Source organism: Petaurus breviceps, unplaced genomic scaffold (assembly GCF_028583685.1).
Source record: "Petaurus breviceps papuanus isolate PSGF00001 unplaced genomic scaffold, PetGlider_PUasm1.0 90808, whole genome shotgun sequence".
Taxonomy (NCBI): domain Eukaryota; kingdom Metazoa; phylum Chordata; class Mammalia; order Diprotodontia; family Petauridae; genus Petaurus; species Petaurus breviceps.
The window spans coordinates 1,973,348-1,992,713 of NW_027187349.1; the positions used below are offsets into that span (position 1 = coordinate 1,973,348).

Below are 19,366 nucleotides of genomic sequence, written 5' to 3' on the forward strand. Positions count from 1 at the left end.
AGAATTCTCAGCCAATGTCTATGAAACTCACTCTTCCCCTCCGCCAGGCGCACCAGAAAGTACAGAGCTAGAGACAAGCAGCTGAGATCAGACCTCTCCTTTGAAACTCTCTTAGAACTCTTCTGGCAACTGGTCCTTTTCAGCTCTGAATTGGACTAAACTGTCCTCTGTCGCTTCCCCGGGGACTCTCTTTCCAGCTGTGTCTTATAACTGATGGTCAGAAACTTGTGTTAGACCCCTCCAGCGGAGGTAAATCTCCCCAGAACTCTACTTCCTCAATAGAACAAAGGGACCCAGAAACACTATAGTTAAGAAACTATTTTATCCTCATTCCGGAAGCCTCTCTGTTCTCTGTAGAATGGCAACACGTGTGCTGGCTGTTTAGTTCTGAAGTATTATTGCTCTTAGTACTATACCCTGTGTATACCTCCCCCCCTCCCCTCTCCCATTATAGTGTCTGGGAGCTCCTTGAGAGAAGGGGCTGCTTTTGCCTTGTATCCTCAGAACTTAGCACGGTCCCTGGCACATAAAAGCCATTTAATAAACGCTGGTTGAATGACTGGGGATGCAATAATTATTATTTGCAAATCATTTGAGAAAGGAGAGAGCACAAAAGAGGCTAATGTATTTATTTTGCTGTATAAGATTTCTGGAATAAATGCTTATTTGCAGCAAATGCATCTGATGAAATGAATTAATTAGCCTACATTTGTCCATTGTACTGTGAATTAAATCCTTTTGGCTTTATTTTATTTTTTTAAATTTATTTATTTATTTTTAGTTTTCAACATTCATTTCCACAAGATTTTGAGTTACAAATTTTTCTCCCTGTCTCTCCCTACCCTCCACCCCAGAATAGTGAGTCTACTGAATACCCCTTTCCCCAATCTGTTCTCTCTTATATCCTCCCCCATCCCCCCCCCCTAACTTTCTAGTAGGGCAAGATGGGTTTCTATACCCCAGTGCCTATATATCTTATTTCCCAGTTGCATGTAACATACATTAACATTTGTTTTTTTGAAACTTTGAGTTCCAGAGTCTTTCCCTTCTTCCCTCCTCACCCACCCCCACTGGGAAGACAAGCAATTCAACATAGGTTGTACATGTGTAGTTACACAAAACATTTCCATGGTAGGTATACTGTGAAAGACTAACTATATTTCCCTCCATCCTATCCTGCCCCCCACTTTTTCTATTTTCTACTTTAAACCTGTACCTTTTCAAAAGTGGTTGCTTCTAACTACCCTCTCCCCCAATCTGCCCTCCCTTCTATCATCCCCTCTCTTATCCCCTTCCCCCCTGCTTTCCTGTAGAATAAGATACCCAACTGAATGTGTATGTTATTCCCTCCTTAAGCCAAATTCAATGAAAGGTTGACCCACTCCCTTTTACCTTCCTGCTCTTCCCCTCCTTTGCAATAGTGTTCTCTTGCCTCTTTTATAAGAGATAATTTACCCTAATCTATCTCTCCTTTTCTCCTTCCCCCAATATATTCCTCTCTCACCTCTTAATTTTATTTTAAAGATATCATCCCTTCAACCCATCCTGTGCCCTTTGTCTATCTTTTGGCTTTATTTTAAGTGGAGATAGGAAAGGACGGAAGGGGATGTGGGTGAGAAGTTGCTTGAAAAGATAGCAAACAGAATATGTGCAAAACCTTTTATCTAGTACCAACAGAAATAAGAAAAGCATGATTCATATGACAGCCTGCAAAAGCTATGAAAACCCATAATAATTGATAGAAGTGCCACATGAAGATGGTTACCTGCCTCCTTATACCTCTGAATATCTCCATATCCTCAACTCCCAATTAGGGCAACTTTGGTTAAAAAATGATTTTAGTATCAAATATTAAATTCAACAAATATTTTTCATTAAGTATCTGCTATGTACAAAGTTTATTATGGTATTCTGATATGTTGATATAATAATTGAGTAACTTGTTAAGAATATTTCGTTTCTAATTCCTAATACCAAAAAGTTCAGGAAGGATCACATTTTATATAGCTCTCTGTACTTGGCTATTAAGGTCCCAGCATACACATTTGTGGAATTAAAATTTGAGCAATCTAATGTTCATTAAAGTATGGGATCATCTATTTAATACTCCTGAAAATTCATAGCAGCAAATAAGAAAAAAAAAAGTTGCATCTTTGTGCCTAACATTTCAACCTTTGTTCAGAAAGACTTTGGTTATTCTAAGTGAAGAAAAATGAGAGAGAAAAAATATTTTTTCTTTGTTTTCCTATAGGTCTTGAACCAGATTATTTTTTTATTTGCGTGACAACTGATATAGACTCCTAAAAGAGTTGGAAAATCATTTGGAGGTCATTTAGCCCAACCTCCCACCCCATGAAGATCTCCTGTCCATATCATCTCTGACAGGGTTAGTCTTTGCCAGCTGCTGGGAACTCAATGAAGTATTGCAAATAAATATATTGTTTTTTTTTTTTAATATCCCTTAGTTTGCAGATTGCTTTTTGACTGCTAAAATATCTATCTGGGACCACACCTTGCCTTTGGGACCACCTCCCCAAGGTGGAGGTGTTTTTGTCTTTGAAGATGACCAGTGAAAACATTCACCAGGTGGCAGAGAAGTTTTGGAAGTAATGACTTAAGCAGAGACAAACTCTTGAAATTTTCCCCTCCCAAAGAGCATGACACAGTGAAAAAAAAAGAACAAAAAACAAAGAACAAAACCACAATCACCAATGAAATAAGAGAGGTTAGCTCTTTCAAGAACTCTTAGTCACTATTCTTCAGAGGCTTCCAAGCCAAAACAACAGGGGGATCTGTTTGGTGGAATGAGGTAAAACTAACCAAGTTCAGAACCTGGTAAATAAAGGAAAAGAATATGTCCCAAGAAGTCAATTTGAATTCCCTCAAGGAAATGGAACGTGAGATAATACTTCAGGTCCTGTACCGAGATCAGATGGTGCAAAAGGTTGAGGAGGAGAGGATAAGGTATGTCGGCATTTGAGCATGTCATGGTTTTATTTTCTGTTTCTTGGTGTCACCCTTTATTGCATTTTTTCCTCTTCTGCTACTCTTAGAGAAACTAACAAGTGGGTGGGTTACTTGGGGAACTGGTTCTCAGCCTCTGAGAAAGTCCATAGGCTGAAGGACTTGGATTGGAGGTCACCATCCTTGTCCATCTGAAATCAAAAGGAGGGCAGGAAGCTAGGAACCCGTCTTTCTTAGTCACTTCCAATGGTGCTTTGCTCTATCTAACAAACATTGCTTCACTGATTGGGGCTGCCCTTCAATATACTCCAAAGGACAAGTCATCTGCAGTTAAGGACTCCTGACACCCATATTTGGTGGCAGAATTGGGAGTTTGTTGGTTAAAGGTGCAGAGGCACTTGAGAGAAAGCTGGAACCTGATGCTGAATAGGCTGCCAACTCAGGTGGTGACTTGCCAGTACATGCTGATAAACAGGCTCTCAGGGAAATACCCAGCTTGACATGGAACACTTTGTCAGCCCAGAGCCCATATCTCTTCAGTTTTGGCAGCAGTGCACACTTGTGGATTTGGAGCAGGTAGAAGCTTGTTCATATGTGCTTCCCATACCTACCAGTGGATAAAAGAGGAGCTAATATAGTTTAGTTTGTGGATTTGTCTTTTCAGTTTTTAGTTTTCTCTGCATTTAAAGAGCCCAATTAAAGGGAAATATGGAGGATTTGATGTATTTAGAGCTAGAAGGGACCTTAATTTAATCTAATCTTATTTTACAGATGAAGCAACTGAGTCCCAGAGAGGTTAAGTGAATTGCTCAAAGACACTGAGCTAGTGAGTGAAAGAGGCAGGACAGAAACCCAGGGTCTCTGACTCTAGAGTCATTGTTCTTCCTACTGCAGTATGTTCTTAAGAGTTTAAAGAGTTTTAAGCCTTGGTAATCATGAAGTCCAGCTTCCTATTCATTTTACACATGGGAAAACTGAGGCCTAGAGAGGCATCTTGATAACCCCTTCTTTGCTGATACCTTTGAATAAGGTCCTGAGTTTGCATTTGAATTGGAAGGAGAAAAAGCTGGAGCCGCAGAGAGAAGGGATTGAGTGAATGTGAAGAAATGACCTTTTCTTAAAAATTGCTGATCTGCCTTTCAAAGAGGTCATTCTGTGCACTCTTTTGTCCGTTTGACTGAGTAGCAAGGCTTAGGAATGGGCTTGGGGAATAGTCGACAAAATGAGCAAGCAGCCTGTAGGTATTACTTAAAATATAAATGGAGATGATTTTTTTTTCATGTTTGCTTTCTAGGAGGAAGGAGATTACTTACTGCATGTAAATGTCCTTGATCTGTAAAGATGAATCAGAATAGAATTATTACTAGGAACTGCTTCCATCTTTCTGTTACTATAAGCATTTCCCCACTATTGAACAAACATTATCATTTAATAAGACTGTGTTGTTACATATTTAAACTATGCCCACATTTGTGAAGTACTTCGAAGTTACAAATACATGTATGTACATCATCCATCTGGACCCTCCCATTGGCCCCCACCAGATAGACAGCACAAATATTTTTGGCGCCATGTTGAAGATTTGGAAACTTAGATTATGAGAGATAAAATAACTTGACCAAACCATACAGCTGGTACATGAGAGAACTTGAACTCCAGCTCCTGTCTGTAGATCTTCTGACCTTTTTACTCATAACTGAATAGATGTGGGCTCTTGTGTATGTGTGAATACATATGCATATACATGCTGGCGTTTCAGACAAATTCAGTATTATGTTGGTGCTTTGTGCTTTCCTTAATGCTCTTGAAAGAGATGCAGTATAAAAGGGGGAAAAACACTTACAATGAATCCTTTCTTCATCAGATTAAGTGATAGAAGTTTTAGACTTTGTCAATACAATGAAAAAAATATGAAGAAAGAAATCTACTTATAAATGTCATTGCAGAATCTGAATACCCAGAGAGGGGGTATTCAAATTTTCTGGTTATCTGGAAGCCCTCCAGAGAACCATTTTAATTTCAATTCTTACTGTTGAAAAACCTTCCAAATGCATTCATAGACTTTTCTGCATCAGCGAGTAGAGTGACTGGAGAAGATTAGGTCTTCTTTTATCATCAGGGAGCTGTCAGTGGCTTGGAGTCATTTTTCTGAGCATTAGTTCTCATCATCTAGTCATATAGATAGCTGTAGAAAAAAAGGAATCATAGAATCTTAGAGTGGTAGGACTGGAAAGAATCCTTTTAAAATATATTTTTATTGACATCTCTTATTTTTACATAATCTCATTTTCCAGTGTATCTTCCTCCTTTCCCATACAGAGAAATATCCTTTATAATAGAAAAAAGGGAAAAAACAGTTCACAAAAACGAACCAGTATAATGAGAAAGTCTGACGTATGCAGTGCATACCCATAAACCTCCAGTTCTGCGGGGGAGGTACCTTTTCATATCCTTGTGTTGAAGCCAAGCTAGATCATTATAATTTTATAACATTCAGATTGGATTGTTTTTTTTTTTGTTTTTTTCCATTTGCCATACATATATTTTTTTTGGAAGGGAAGGCAAGGCAATTGGGGTTAAGTGACTTGCCCAAGGTCACACGGCTAGTAACTGTTAAGTGTCTCAGGCCTGATTTGAACTCAGGCCCTCCTGATCCCTGTTCACTGCACCACTTAGCCACTCCAATGATTTTTTTTTTCTTTTTGGAGGGGGAAAGGTAGGGCAATTGGGGTTAAGTGACTTGCTCAAGGTCACATGACTAGTTTTTTGTGTTAAATATCTGAGGTCAAATTTGAACTCAGGTCCTCCTGACTCCAGGGCTGGTGCTCTTTTCACTGTGCCACCTAGCTGCCCTGCCATACATATTATAATAGCCATTGTGTATATTGTTTTCCTGGTTCTGCTTATTTCACTTTGCCGTCAGTTAATTTTCATTTTAGTCTTTCTGTGCTTCTAATGTTTCATTACATTCATCTATCATTGATAGGCAACTACTCTTTTTGCCTGAAGCAGTCTTGGAGATTACTCAGCTCAGTCCCCTCATTTTTCAAATAGCAAAACTGAGACCTAAAGTGAAGAAATTGCTCGCCTAAAAGAAGACTGTTCTACAGGGCAGCCAGGTAGCACAGCGAGTAAAAGCACTGGCTCCAGTGTCAGGATGACCTGGATCGAATCCGGGCTCAGATACTCAGCACCACACCCAGAAATAACTGGCAGTGTAACCTTGAGCAAGTTACTTAACCCCAATTGCTTAAAAAAAAAAAAAAAAGAAGACTGTTCTTAGAGTATCGCAGCCCCATTACATAATCTGGGGGAATTTTTTTAAAAAGAAATTCCTGATATGAGCTTGGTTTCTCCTGATTTTTTTCTGGGTACCTTAAAGCTCTTAAAGTATAAGACTTGTACCTTCCTTAAAGACAGTGCTTGACACATAGCACTATATAAATGCTTATTTTTTTTCATGCCCCTAACCCAAACACAGCCCTTGGACAGTGTAGCAGAGTGGAAAAGAAGATGGAATGAGCAAACTCTGGATCCTAGTGAGGTTGTGGGCAAGTTATATTTCCTCCCCGAGTCTTGTTTCCCTCAACCATAAAATAGGGTGACACTTGTATTACCTTCCTCATGGGATTTTGGGAAGGAAAACATTTTGTATGCTATATAAATAGAAGCTGTTATCATTAGTTCTGGCCTTTTGATTTCATTGATGTAGGGAGGTTCACTCTACCAATGCAGATCAGCAACCGTTCTTCAACTTAGGGGATGTTAAGAGGGCAAATGACTTGCCCAGGGTCTCACAACCAGTATGGATTTCAGAGGTAGGACTTGAACCCAGGTCTTCCTGACTCAGAGGCCAATCTTCTGTCATACAATGTTGCTTATTTAAGCTAATACTAGGCACCTAATAAATATTTGATGAAGGAGTGGAAAGGTTTGGAGTATACTAAGCACAAGTGTTTTAGATAACAATAAAAAAGTTTCAGACACTTAAACTTAGTCCCAATTTACTTACCCATAAAATGGAGATAATAGTAATTTCACTCTCTACCTTATAAGCTTATTATGAGAAAAAAATATCACTGCAAGCTAAATAGCATTGTAAGTTCTCATTATTAGGGGACTTAGAGAATTGCAAATTTGTCCTTCCCTTGAGACTTAATACTACATTGATTTTTTCCCCATGTCTTTCCTGCTTTTCTTTCTCACTACTTTCTTTTTTTTGGGGGGGGGTTGAATTACTACTATATATTATTATACATTGTAGTAATATGATATGTAACACATATCATTACATGTATATGGAATATTTTATATGATATAATTATATGCAGCATAATTATGCAGCACATATTTTAATGTACATGAAATATGTTATATCATGTAAACATATCATATGCACTATTATATATAATACATATTTTACACACATATGAGAAATATTATATAAATGCATGATTATATATGCCACAATATATTATAATAGGAAACACATGTTTATATGTATATATGTGATTATGTTATTATGTGCATCATGATTTATGACATGCCATGCATTTAACATATATGTAATGTGTTATACTGTATAATGATAATGTATAACATATTAATTGTAATGTTACTGAGATGTTTTAAGATTAATTAATGAAGATTAATGTTATTAAGAATATATTATACTATATTACGACCATTTTCCTATGTGCATTGTTTGGAGGGAGTGAGAATGGAACAAAATTACCCTGTAGAGACAGGATTGAGGAGTAATGTCAATTTGTGCTAAATTATGGCTTATCATTTGGTCCCTTGGGTTCACAGGAAACTGAAATTGCACCTGCAGGATCTTCGATGGAGACCAGCAAAGAACACAAATCAGGAATATAAAGAGAAGTTCTGTGCACGATGCCAGAAATCTCTGGGCTTGGTGATGAACCGAGGAGGCGTATGCCAGGGCTGCAGCCATCGAGTATGTTCTGAATGTCGGGTCTTCCTGAGGAAAACCTGCTTATGGAAATGCACTGTCTGCTTTGCTGATGGGTGAGCAGTCCAGATTGGTTAACCAAGTTATTTGCAAACTAGTAGTTATTGCTATGCTTATTAAGTCTATTTGACATAAAGCTGGGAGGGCAGCTAACATACTAGACAACAAAATCAATAGTATCGGAAAGATCTTGACAGCTTGTCATGATGTGCCATATTTAATAAAATAAACTTCAATAGAAATGTGTTAAGTTCTACACTTGGGTTAAAAAAAAACCCAACTTCTCTGGGGGAGAGGGAAGTTGGTAGCACACACTTTTGAAAAGGGACAAGATCAAAGTAGAGAATAGAACAAGTGGGAGGTGGGATAGGAGGGAAGGAAATATAGTCAGTCTTTTACAATATATCTACTATCTGCATAGCTACACATGTACAATCTATATTGAATTGCTTATCTTCCCAGTAAGGGTGGGTGACAAGGGAGGAAGGGAATGAATCTGGAATTCAAAGTTTTAAAATCAAATGTTTAAATATATTATTTAATCTTGATTACTTGATCTTTAAATATATTATTATCAATATTATTTTACATGTAAATGGGAAATAAGATATACAGGCACTGGGGCATGGAGATCCACTGTGCCCTACTGGAAAGTTGGAAGGGATATGGGAGAGAGCAGATTGGAGGAGTGGATATCCAGTGGGATCCTCTATTTTGGGGTGGTGGGTAGAGGAAAAATGGGGAGAAAATTTGTAACTCAAAATCTTGCAGAAATGAATTATGTAAACTAGAAGTTAATAAAGCATTTGATTAAAAAAACCCCAACTTCACAAGTCCTCTGTGGTGGAAGCATGACTAGGCAGTGGGGTTCTTGTAATCTCTTGATCTGGGGATTTTAGTGAATTTCAAAGTCAATATGAGTCACCAGTATAATAAAGCAGCCAAAAATGCTCATGTGACCATAAATTGTGTTAGAAGAGATGGTGTCGAGAATAATAGAGTTGATCATCCAACTATACTCAACCCAGATAGGACCACATCTGGAGTTCTGTTCTGGGTAACCTGGAGTATGTCCAGAAGAGGGTGGCCAGGAGAACAAAAAGTCTGCCCCTCATATTACATTAAGATTGAATGAAGGAATTTGCAGGTCTATAAGCAGACTTGTCAGAGATGTAGAAAGCATTACTGTTCAGCTGTAGTTAGACTGTGAAGTACCTTAAATGTCCTTTCCAGCTCTGTGATAATAAAGGATGAATGAAATAAAACTTGAAAATTATGGTCACTTACAGAAGTTTTGTCATTAGATCATAAGCCTCATGAGGGCAGGCACCATCTTTTGCCTCTTTTTTGTATCCCCGGTGCATGGCAGTGTGCCTGGCACATGGAAGGTTCTTCATAAATGTTTGTTGACTGCCAAATTATTAAACAAATTGTGGGCTAGAAGTCTTTTACCCAGGACTACTGGTTGCTTTAGGTTGCTTGGATTTCTTAGTTCCTCGGTTTAGATATTCTGTAAAATGGTGTTAATTTAGGGCCCCCTATTTCAGGACAATGGGATATGACTGTATACAAGACTTCTCTATATTAATCCTGGTATGTAGACAGAGGGTACCATGTGTAAGCTATACCATGTATAGCAAAACCATGTCTTAGACCCATCTATAGATCGGCTCCTTCTTCCCTTCCTTTTACTTTGTGCAGTTCTTGTTCATCTTGATCTTTTAATGACCCTAAAGAGCTGGGGACTGGAAAAGAACACTGCAGAAGTAACTGAAAATAAGCACTTCTTTTCCAAGTGTTCTGAACACATCTGCCATGGGTGGCACTCAGGTCTCCCTGACTTCAGTTCCAACTCTCTAGCCACCATACCACCAAACTGCTTTATGGTCCTAAGCCACGGGGAACATCCATGAAACAGAAGCTAACATTTGTAGAGAGATTTAAAATTTGCATAGTGCCTTATATATGTTATCTTATCAGAACTCCACAACAACTTGGTAAGGTAGGTGCTATAATTATTTCCATTTTACAGATGAGGAGACCAAGGCTGAGAGAAGTTAAATAACTTGCCCAAAGTCACACAGAGTGTGCGAGAAAAGATCTGAAATCAGGAATTCCTGACTTCAAGTCCAGGACTCTTCTCACTTCACCACTTACAGAAAGTGAAAAACGCAAATAGAGGGAAGGGCAAATTAACATTACATCCATATGAACATATATTGGAATAGAGTCATATTGTCATAGACCTTTCTGGCAATCAGGTAAAGCCTATAAATGGAAATTTCTCTGCAGACAATTTCATGGACCCTACAAAAATTTTTTGGGGGTGGTCCTGGGACATAAAAATCCCAGATTAAGAGCCCTTGAATTAGAGGGAAGTTGGCTATTTTCTTGGAGGATTAGACTCTATCAGGGAAGGAGAAATCTTTGAAATCCCTTATGTCATCCCATGACCAGCCTGCCTAAGCCTGGAGAGATTGCTTAATAGGTGATGGATTTATTTTGGCCACAGCAGCTCATGAAAGTGTGAAGAGGATGCAATCTCTGTCCTCATCACCAGTGGGGAAATCACAGAGCTTGAATTTTCCTCCCAGACAAGTTCATGGGGGAGAGACTCCTTGGAGCATGTGGGCTTCAGGTTAAGAACCCTTGCATTAGAAGAAAGTTGACTGTTTTCTGGGCAGATTAGACTCTAGCAGGGAAAGCAGATTTTAACATTTCAGCTTCAGGACTTTAGAAGCTCTGTGACGTCCCCTGTGTGAGTGAGGACAGAGATTACATCCTTTTTGCACCTTCATGAGCTGCTGTGGCCAAAATAAATTCATCACCTGGTGTTGATTCTTTCCAGACATAGGCAGGCTGGTCACGGGATGACAAAATTTTCCTGTGTTATAAGACCATTCAAACTTTGGAAAGATCTGCCAGGGCTTTGATTCCACTATAAAGGACCCAGAGTGACTAATTCCGGACACAATCAGATATCAGGGCAAAATGCAAGTAGAGATGCAGAATGCCAGAGCTAGAAGAGGCCTAAAAGATCACCCTGTTATAAGCTTGTAGGCTCATGAATTTAAAGCAGATAGGGACATTAGAGGCCATCTAATCCAACCCACTCATTTTGGTTTTTTTCTACATTTTTTGTTTTTAAATTCTGAACTTGACAAGGATCAAATGAAAAGAGCATTTGTATATACAAAATAGAATATAGAAAGAGGACTGACTGCACATGAAGCTGCAAATCTGAGTAATGTACAGCTTGTTGACTTATCTTTCTGTCTATAATAAATTCTTTTATGGCTGTTTTCTTTTTTATTCTTTATGGATTCTTTCAAAGGCTTGAAAAAATTTTTTCAATGAACAAAAATATTTTTTTCTCTTCCCATTAAAAAAAAAATCCTTGTGACAAATACGCATAGTCAAGCAAAACACATTTCTGCATTAGCTGTATCCAAACATATGTCTCATTCTGTACTCTGAGTTCATCACCTCTCTTAAATAGCTAACTTCATCATCTATTCTTTGGAATCCTTGTTGCAGTGGTCATCATTTTAAGTCTCTTAAAAGTTTGTGTTTACAACGTTATTGTTATTGTATACATTCTTCTCCTGGTTCTGCTTACTCTACTCTGCATCAGTTCTATAAGTCTCATATTTCTTTGAAACTTCCCCTTTCATCATTTATTACAGCACAATAGTATATCATGACATTCATCTATCACAAATTTTTCAGCCATTTTCCAATTTATAGGCACCCTCTTAGTCCATGTTATTTTCAAAATTGATCTGCTTCTCAGTTTCCTATTCAGTTTCCCTCTGTTCTCGTTTATACATTTGGAAAGTGCTTCAACAACCTTCTTTTCTAATTTTATTTTGTTAATCTTATCACTAGCTTTCTCTCCTCTTCCTACTTCCCCTTCCAAAAAATTGAAAAAACCCAAACCATTGTATCAAACATGCATTTTAAAGCAAAACAAAATCTCACGTTTTTGATGTGTGAAAAATATATACCTTGAATTCATCACCTCTCTGTCAAGGGCCAACCCCATCACTTCACAGATGGGGAAACTAAAGCCCAGAGAAGAGATATGACTTGCCCAAGATTACACAGGATGTAAGTGTAAAAGTCAGGATTTGAATCCAGGCCTTCTGACATGAAGTCCATCACTCTTGTCATGAACTATGATGACTTTTATAGATGAAGAAACTAAAATCCTAAGCAACTTGCCTAAGGTCACCTAAGTTTTAAGTCTGTGTCAAGGGATGCCCTCAAAACATGGTTTGTGAACACAAAGGCCAATGAAACCTAATTACATCTTGTTAAAAAAAAAAGGTACATGCTTGTGGTTAGGGTTTATACATGAAATCAGGAGGACATGCCTTGAAAGACCTTTCTGCTGTAATGAAGAAAGCTGCCTCCCTGATTATATACAGTAATTAGGTAGAGTGATTGAGTGGGTTAGACCCCAAAGGGACAATGTTCTTTCCTCAAACTTAAAAAACAATTGTTGATTACATTCTTAGTAACCTATGTAGTGAGGAAAAAATACATGTAAAAAAGTGGAAATACTTTGTCTTGGAGTAGCTAGAAAGCTTTATTATTATCTTTGTCTTATTTTGTTTTGTTTTTAAAATATGGAATTATTCCATTCCCTTTTTGGGGATTACCCCTTTGAGGAATCCTGAATTCAAAGATGTCCTGAGATCAAAGGTATATTTAACTCAAACCTCTATCACATTCTGCCAACTAATCAATGAAAAGCAAGTACATAAATTGGTATGAGTTTGTGTGCACAAGGGCATAATTCACTTGCTTTTCAGTGTTTTTGATCTGTGGTTTGTGTGATTGTGGAAAATAAGAAAAAGGGCTAGAATCTGACAGTACATGAGTCTGGGAAAGTAGTCTGTAACCCTACGATTTTAAAATGTGCCGTAAATAAAGCAGTGACAGCTGTATGAGGCCCTCTGGGAGCAAGAATATTAAGGGCATTAATATATTGTAGATATAGCAGTCGAATTCTAACTTCTTCTAAATGCTCAAGTATTATATTCATTGACATCATGACACAAATCTGCTTAAGTTGCTTTTCAGGGACTTCATCCATTTCAATCATCCAGTCAAAAAAGAGAGGTGAAACTATTTCACCTGCTTTCATTGGATCTTCTCTGTTTCTATACTATACCAATTCACTATGAACTTTAACAGGGAAGCTAGTGAATAGAGCACTGGGCTTGGAATCAGAAAAACTCATCTTCATGAGTTCAAATTCAGCCTCAGACACTTACTAGCTGTGTGACCCTGGGCAAGTCACTTAACCCTGATCTGTTTCCTCTTCTACCAAATGAGCTAGAGAAGGAAAATGGCAGACCACTCCAGTATCTTTGCCAAGAAAACCCCAAATGGGGTCATAAAGAGTCAGCCAAACACGACTGAACAACAAACAAATGACCTTTAACAATTCATGTTTCTATTGCATTGTAAATGCAAAGTACTTTACCTAAATTATGTCATTTGATCCGTACAGTAACCCTATAAGGAAGGTTATAGGTAATCTTCATTTTACAGATGAGGAAACTGAGGCTCTGAGAAGCTGAATAACTTGTGTAGTATCACAAAGATAGAAAGTTTCTGAAGTCGGATTTGAACGGAAGCCTCCTGACTATGTCGAACATTCAGGTTACTATACCACTATACCACTATGCCTCTCATGTAGCACAGCTACTCCTCTACAGCTCACATTTCTTGGATTTGGTTAGGTTAGTGCCCTCTGTCCTTTAATAAACAAAACAGAGCCCAACCTAGCATGGGGAAACAAGATTTTGGCTCAGGGTGCAGACTTGGGGATGGGGTTGGAGGAAGGAATGAGCTTTCTGCCTAGGAGGCACATTTCTTTACCATGGGAAAGCCCCATCCCCTAAGAATATCCCAATCCTCAAATCTCTCTTTATGCTCCTCCAGAACGGTGACACAGAATTGGTCCCAAAGGATTCCATGGGGGAGAGTCTCCATCTTCTAGCACAACTATACCCCAAGGTGGTACTGTACCCTGTGTTCTCCCTTTAATGCTCCACATAAAAAACTGCCATACAGGGTAATTGTAAGGATCAAATGACATAATGTAGGTAAAGTGCCTCTCTGTTCCAGCTCAGTTTTCCCCAGACTTGATTTCAACTAGTTAAAGTATCTATTGAAGGAAAAACAAAGTTGTTGTGATAGGCCAAGTCTATGAGAAGGACTTGTGTTGAATGACAGGCTGGTCCTTGTTCTGAAGAAAATATGTAGTTCCACTGGATAATGTTTAGAACAGGAGTTTTTAACCTGGGGTCTGTGAACTTGATTTTTAAAACTACATGTTTTGATAACTGTGTTTCAATTCAATTCCTTTACCTTATAATCCTAAGTATTTCATTTTATGAATTTAAAAATATAATTCAGAGAATGTATCCTCAGGCTTCAATAGGCTGTCAGAAGGGTCTATGATGTAAGAAATTCTAAGAAACCCTGGCTAAGGAGGATTTCAAGACCTTATTTTTCCATTTCAGATACCAAAAGGCACTTTATCTTTTGAGGTTGAACATCATCAACCTTGAAGAGTAGAGTGTCACATGACACTTAGGATTTTTTTTTCTCCTCAGAGTTGATATGCTGAAATCAAAACTGAACAGCCGGGTGAGGCAATCTCCCAGGAAGGCTGCCATTTTGAAATCTATATTCTCAGGCTTAAATGTCATTAAAGCTTTAACCTCCTAGTACATGAGATGTGATTTCTAAAACCCCAGCTTCCTTATTTTGAAATAAGACTTTTCAAAATCCACAAGATAGTTGTAATACTAATAGTGAACTTGCAGAAATGCTACTATTGAAGCAGAGATGTGTCCATTTCAATTATTTACTCATAGACCCTTTTTCAACATTTGACAAAATATTTATAGTATCATACAATGTTATAGCTAGGTAGGAAGTTGTGTGATTATTCCAATCAATTCCCTCATTTTAGAAAAAAGGAAATTTGTTCCTAGCAGGCTTTGCATACTTTGTTTTGACTCTGAAAGAATTTTTAGCTTTTTTTTAAAGTTAATTTATTATTTTTAGTTTTCAGTATTCACTTTACTAAGTTTTAAATCTTCTCCCACTCCCCTCATTCTACCCTCCCCAAGATGGCATGCAATCTGATATAGGCTCTACACATACATTCCCAATAAACATACTTTCACATTAGTCACGTTGTATAGAAGAACCAGAACGAATAGGAAGGACCAAAAGAAAGAAAAAAACAAAACAAAGCAAAGCAAAGCAAAACAAAACAAAACCAAAACAAATAGTCTAATTCACTCTACATTCAGACTCCATAGTTTTTTTTCTCTGGATGTATTTTCCATCATGAGTCCTTTGGAATTGTTTTAAGTCCTTGCATTGCTGAGAAGGGTTAAGTCAATCGAAGTCAGTCACAAACTGTGGCTGTTACTGTGTACTGTGTTCTCCTGGTTCTGCTCATTTCACTCAGCATAGTTCATATAAGTCTTTCCAGGTTTTTCTGAAGTCCACCTGTTCATCATGTCTCATAGCACAATAGTATTCCATTACATTCATATACCACAACTTCTTCAGTCATTTCCCAAATGATGAGTATCCCCTCAATTTCCAGTTCTTGGCACGACAAAAAGAGCTGCTATAAATATTTTTGTACATGTGGGTCCTCTCTCACTTTTATGATCTCGTTGGGATACAGACCTAGAAGTGGTATTGCTGGGCCAAAGGGTATGCACATTTTTACAGTCCTTTGGGTGTTGTTGCAAATTGTTCTCTAGAATGGTTGGATCAGCTCACAACTCCACCAACAACTGAAAGATTTTTTAAAAAATCATTGAAGGTTAAAGTTAAAACTTTTTAAAGTTTTGTAATATTTTTTATTTGCTCATGTCTTATATTAATATGCTCCTAATTTTGAGCAGTAAAAAGGCTCTTGGTAAGTCTCATCATCTTCCCTTTCCTTGAACTCTGTGTCTTTCCCTTCTCTGGGCTGTTTGCTTTCAGGACAGGAGCCCTGGTGTCAGTTGTAGGATAAGGAAAAACATATGAAAAAAATTTTAAATTATAACTGCACTAATAAAAAAGCATAACTTTAAAATTGCCTAAGAATAGCATACTTGAGCTGTCTGCAAATTTTAATCACAGTGTTCAGAAAAGAGCTAGAAACCAAAGGAGATGCTATAGAGGGAGAAGGCATACTGACTGCCCTCAAGAAACACACAACCTATTTGGGGAAAGAAAAATAGTATACAGGAAAAAAAATTAGCTATAGGTGAAGTGCTGAACTATGAGATGCTGACTGGGAAGGCAGCAGGAGTTCAGAAAAGGAAAGATCAGTGTCAAATTCAATAATTGGAAAAAAGCTTTATGCTTGAAGTTCAAGTTCATGCTTGAAGGATGGACAAGATGTAGATTTGCAAAGGTAGGAGGTAGGTTGGTATGCAGAATGACATTTTGGGTTAGGGGAAAAGCATGGGCAGAGACATAGCAATAAAAATGGACTTTGTGTGTTGGTGGGGACCCTGAATAGAGTTGTCTGACTAGGGCCGAGGTTGCAGTCTGGGAAGGGGTGGGACATAAGGATAGCTGGGGAGAAGCAGAGGAAAGTAGATCACTAAGGGTCTCGAAAGTCAGGTAGAAGGCCACATGTAGCAACTGTCACTTCTACTGAACCACAAAGGAATTGAGAAATTCCAAGAGGAGAAGAAGGAAAGAGAATTTCTGGAATGGGGAGCAGCTTGTAATATCATGTCTGGGGAACAGGCCAGGTTAGATGAAATACAGTAAGCCTGAGGGAAAAGTAATATAAAATCAGTCTGGAAAGATGGAAGTAAATTAAGTAATTAGTTGATTAATGCGAAAAAGCCATTGGATTTGGCCAGAAAATCATTGGTGACCTTTGGGAAATCAGTTTTAACATTGTAAAGCAGATATCCCCAAATACAGGATATTTGTTACAAGGATTTTTTTTTTCATTTTCATCCTCCCAGTAGAGGGAAGTAGAAAGGGGAGAAAAGAAATTCTTGCTCATTGAAAAAAATAACTTTTAAATGATGGTATTGGATAAGTAGGGAGTGCAGGCAACAGGAGTAAATCACACAGGAGGTTTCAGAGTGAAAAAAGAGGAACTGAACAGCTAGTTTCTGAAATTTCCTTTTCTGTTCTGGTCCAAAATAGATTGAATTTATGACCCCAGATACTTTAAACTTCTCTTTTTAAATTTTGTTTCCTTCTGATATTTATCAGAAATATTGTTGCTAAGGCTATTCAAGTGAAGGAATCCTAACAAACTGTGAAACTAAGCACAACATTTTTGGCCCTAAGTTGCAGTTAATAAGAAATTTCATAAAGCAGAGGCAAGAGGGATAGGGCAGGACAAAACAGAAAGGCCTCTGCTAGCTGTTACTTATGGTGAGTGAGGGTGGGGAATGAGTAGAGGAGAAAAAGGAGAAAGAGGAGAAGGAGGGTCCTTTCTGAGACTGATTTTGGATGACTTCAGAAGTTTCAAACTAGATTGGATTCCTTTGGCATTTCTAAAAGCAGAGTAGAAATGAACTTTCAGATTGGTCCCTAAAGCTCTTTGAGATTGGCGATTAACCACTCAAATTATTTATCAACAAATATTTATTAAGTTCCTATTGTGTGACCAGCACTGTACTATATACTAATGATACAAAAACAAAAATGAAATAGCTCCTGCCCTGAAGAAGCTTACATTCTATTGATGGACCTGGGGCTAGAGCTGTACTTTTTGGTACTGAGTCAGAACTGTATTGATCTTAGTCAGTGGAGTAGGATATTTGGATTCAAGAAACTGTGATTGGTATAGATAGTGAAAGAGATACATTACAGAATTTGATTCTCTGGCTTTCGTTTTCTAATCTTTCAAGCAGAGATACCCTTCAGATTTTCCCCAATATCATAATTTCCTCACAAAATTCTCAACATCTTCACAATGAAAAATGCATGGTTCTTATATATTTTATTTCAAAAGACCATTTCTAATTTATTGACTCTTAGAGAGGTCAGTAGACATACCAGCATTTTCCATTATACATTCATTCTTTTTAAGTTAATTAATATTAACTGACATTTATCTAATGCTTTCTGATTTACAAAGTACCTTCCATACGTTAAGCTAAGTGCTATTATTATCCCTATTTACAGATGAGGTAACTCAGAGCTTGAGAGGTTAAATAATTTGTGCAGTCACATAGTTATTAAATGTGAGAGGCAGGATTCCATTCAAACCCAGGTCCTCCTGATTCCAATCCATCTGTCTTTCTCTTATACCCTACTGCCTCTCCATTCAGATTCAGAGGGGTTCCCTTTAGCTTTTGGCAGATTTCACTTTCTTCTTCCTTAACTCCATTTTTCCATATAGTTAAATGCAATCCCTGATCATTGTGACCTAAAGATATGCAGGTGTTGGTGTTGGAAGGAAATAGTCATTCCTAGAAATTTCTTCCTAAGGAGGGACTTTTCAAAAGACTGCCTGCTGACAGAAGGCAGTTACTAAGAGGTGGAATTGTGTCTTCACATCTGATATAGCTGGGTGAAACTGTATCCCTGGTGTCAAACAGAAGGCAGTTGTCAAATTTACTGCAGAATGTTCCCTCATCAGCTTGAGAAAAATAACTTCTTTATTTTCATCTTATTTTTCTAGCTCCTGTCATAGTTGCTGGGTTTTAATCACAATAATCAGCTATTTTCCCCTATAAACTATTGATATCATATTAACTAATCTGGGGGTGGGGAGAAACCTAGTTAATTTTATAACAAGGAAACTGACTTAGATGCAAGATAATTTAGCATAAGATGTGGTCCAAATATGTATGCGTACAAAATTATTTTAGTTGCTCATCATTGATCTTATTGCAAATTAGTACGAGTTTCTACATGTAGGATATAAAAGAGGCATGTGGCTCCATTTGACAGTGTTCTATCATATTGAAAACCATACTAATGAGGCAGACCAGCTGGTGTTCAGGGCTTCCTAGCTGCTAGAATATTAGTCAAAGAGCAGACCCATAGTCAGGATGCATAATGTTATTTCAGGCTTTTAAAGAATGCCAGCTCTGCAGATCAGATTCCTTACTCTTGTCCAGTAAATGATGGGAGTATTTTATGGAACTGTAGGGATAAAGTGCTGAGTCTTCCTACTGGCAAACCAGGGAGGTGATGCTTTAAGTGCTTGCCAATGGCAGTAATCTCAGATGTAAAATCAAAATCTTGCTCTAGGAACATTTTTGGTTCAGTGTTTGGCAATGCTAATACTCTGGAATTCATGTTCCTGCTAGGGGCCCTTTATTCATTTTATTAGAAAATATTTATTGAATAAAATTTACAAAGGGCTTTTCAGCTGTCATTCTTTACAACATCCTAGCTAAAAGCCATAAC

At 37.8% G+C, this 19,366-nt stretch overlaps 1 protein-coding gene across 3 annotated transcripts in view; it reads left to right on the forward strand.

The window, feature by feature from the left end:
• The first annotated feature begins 1,034 nt into the window (after positions 1-1,034).
• The window catches only part of SYTL3 (synaptotagmin like 3), an 86,035-nt gene continuing 67,703 nt past the window's right edge, over positions 1,035-19,366 (forward strand). For 2 of the 3 annotated variants that reach the window (XM_069070335.1, XM_069070337.1), the window contains exons 1-2: positions 2,251-2,964; positions 7,777-7,995. In XM_069070335.1, the coding sequence (XP_068926436.1) occupies positions 2,855-2,964; positions 7,777-7,995 (329 nt within the window). In that variant the 5' untranslated portion in view covers positions 2,251-2,854. Of the gene's footprint in view, positions 1,132-2,250; positions 2,965-7,776; positions 7,996-19,366 lie in introns of those variants that run through there. The other variant, XM_069070336.1, reaches the window with a different exon arrangement.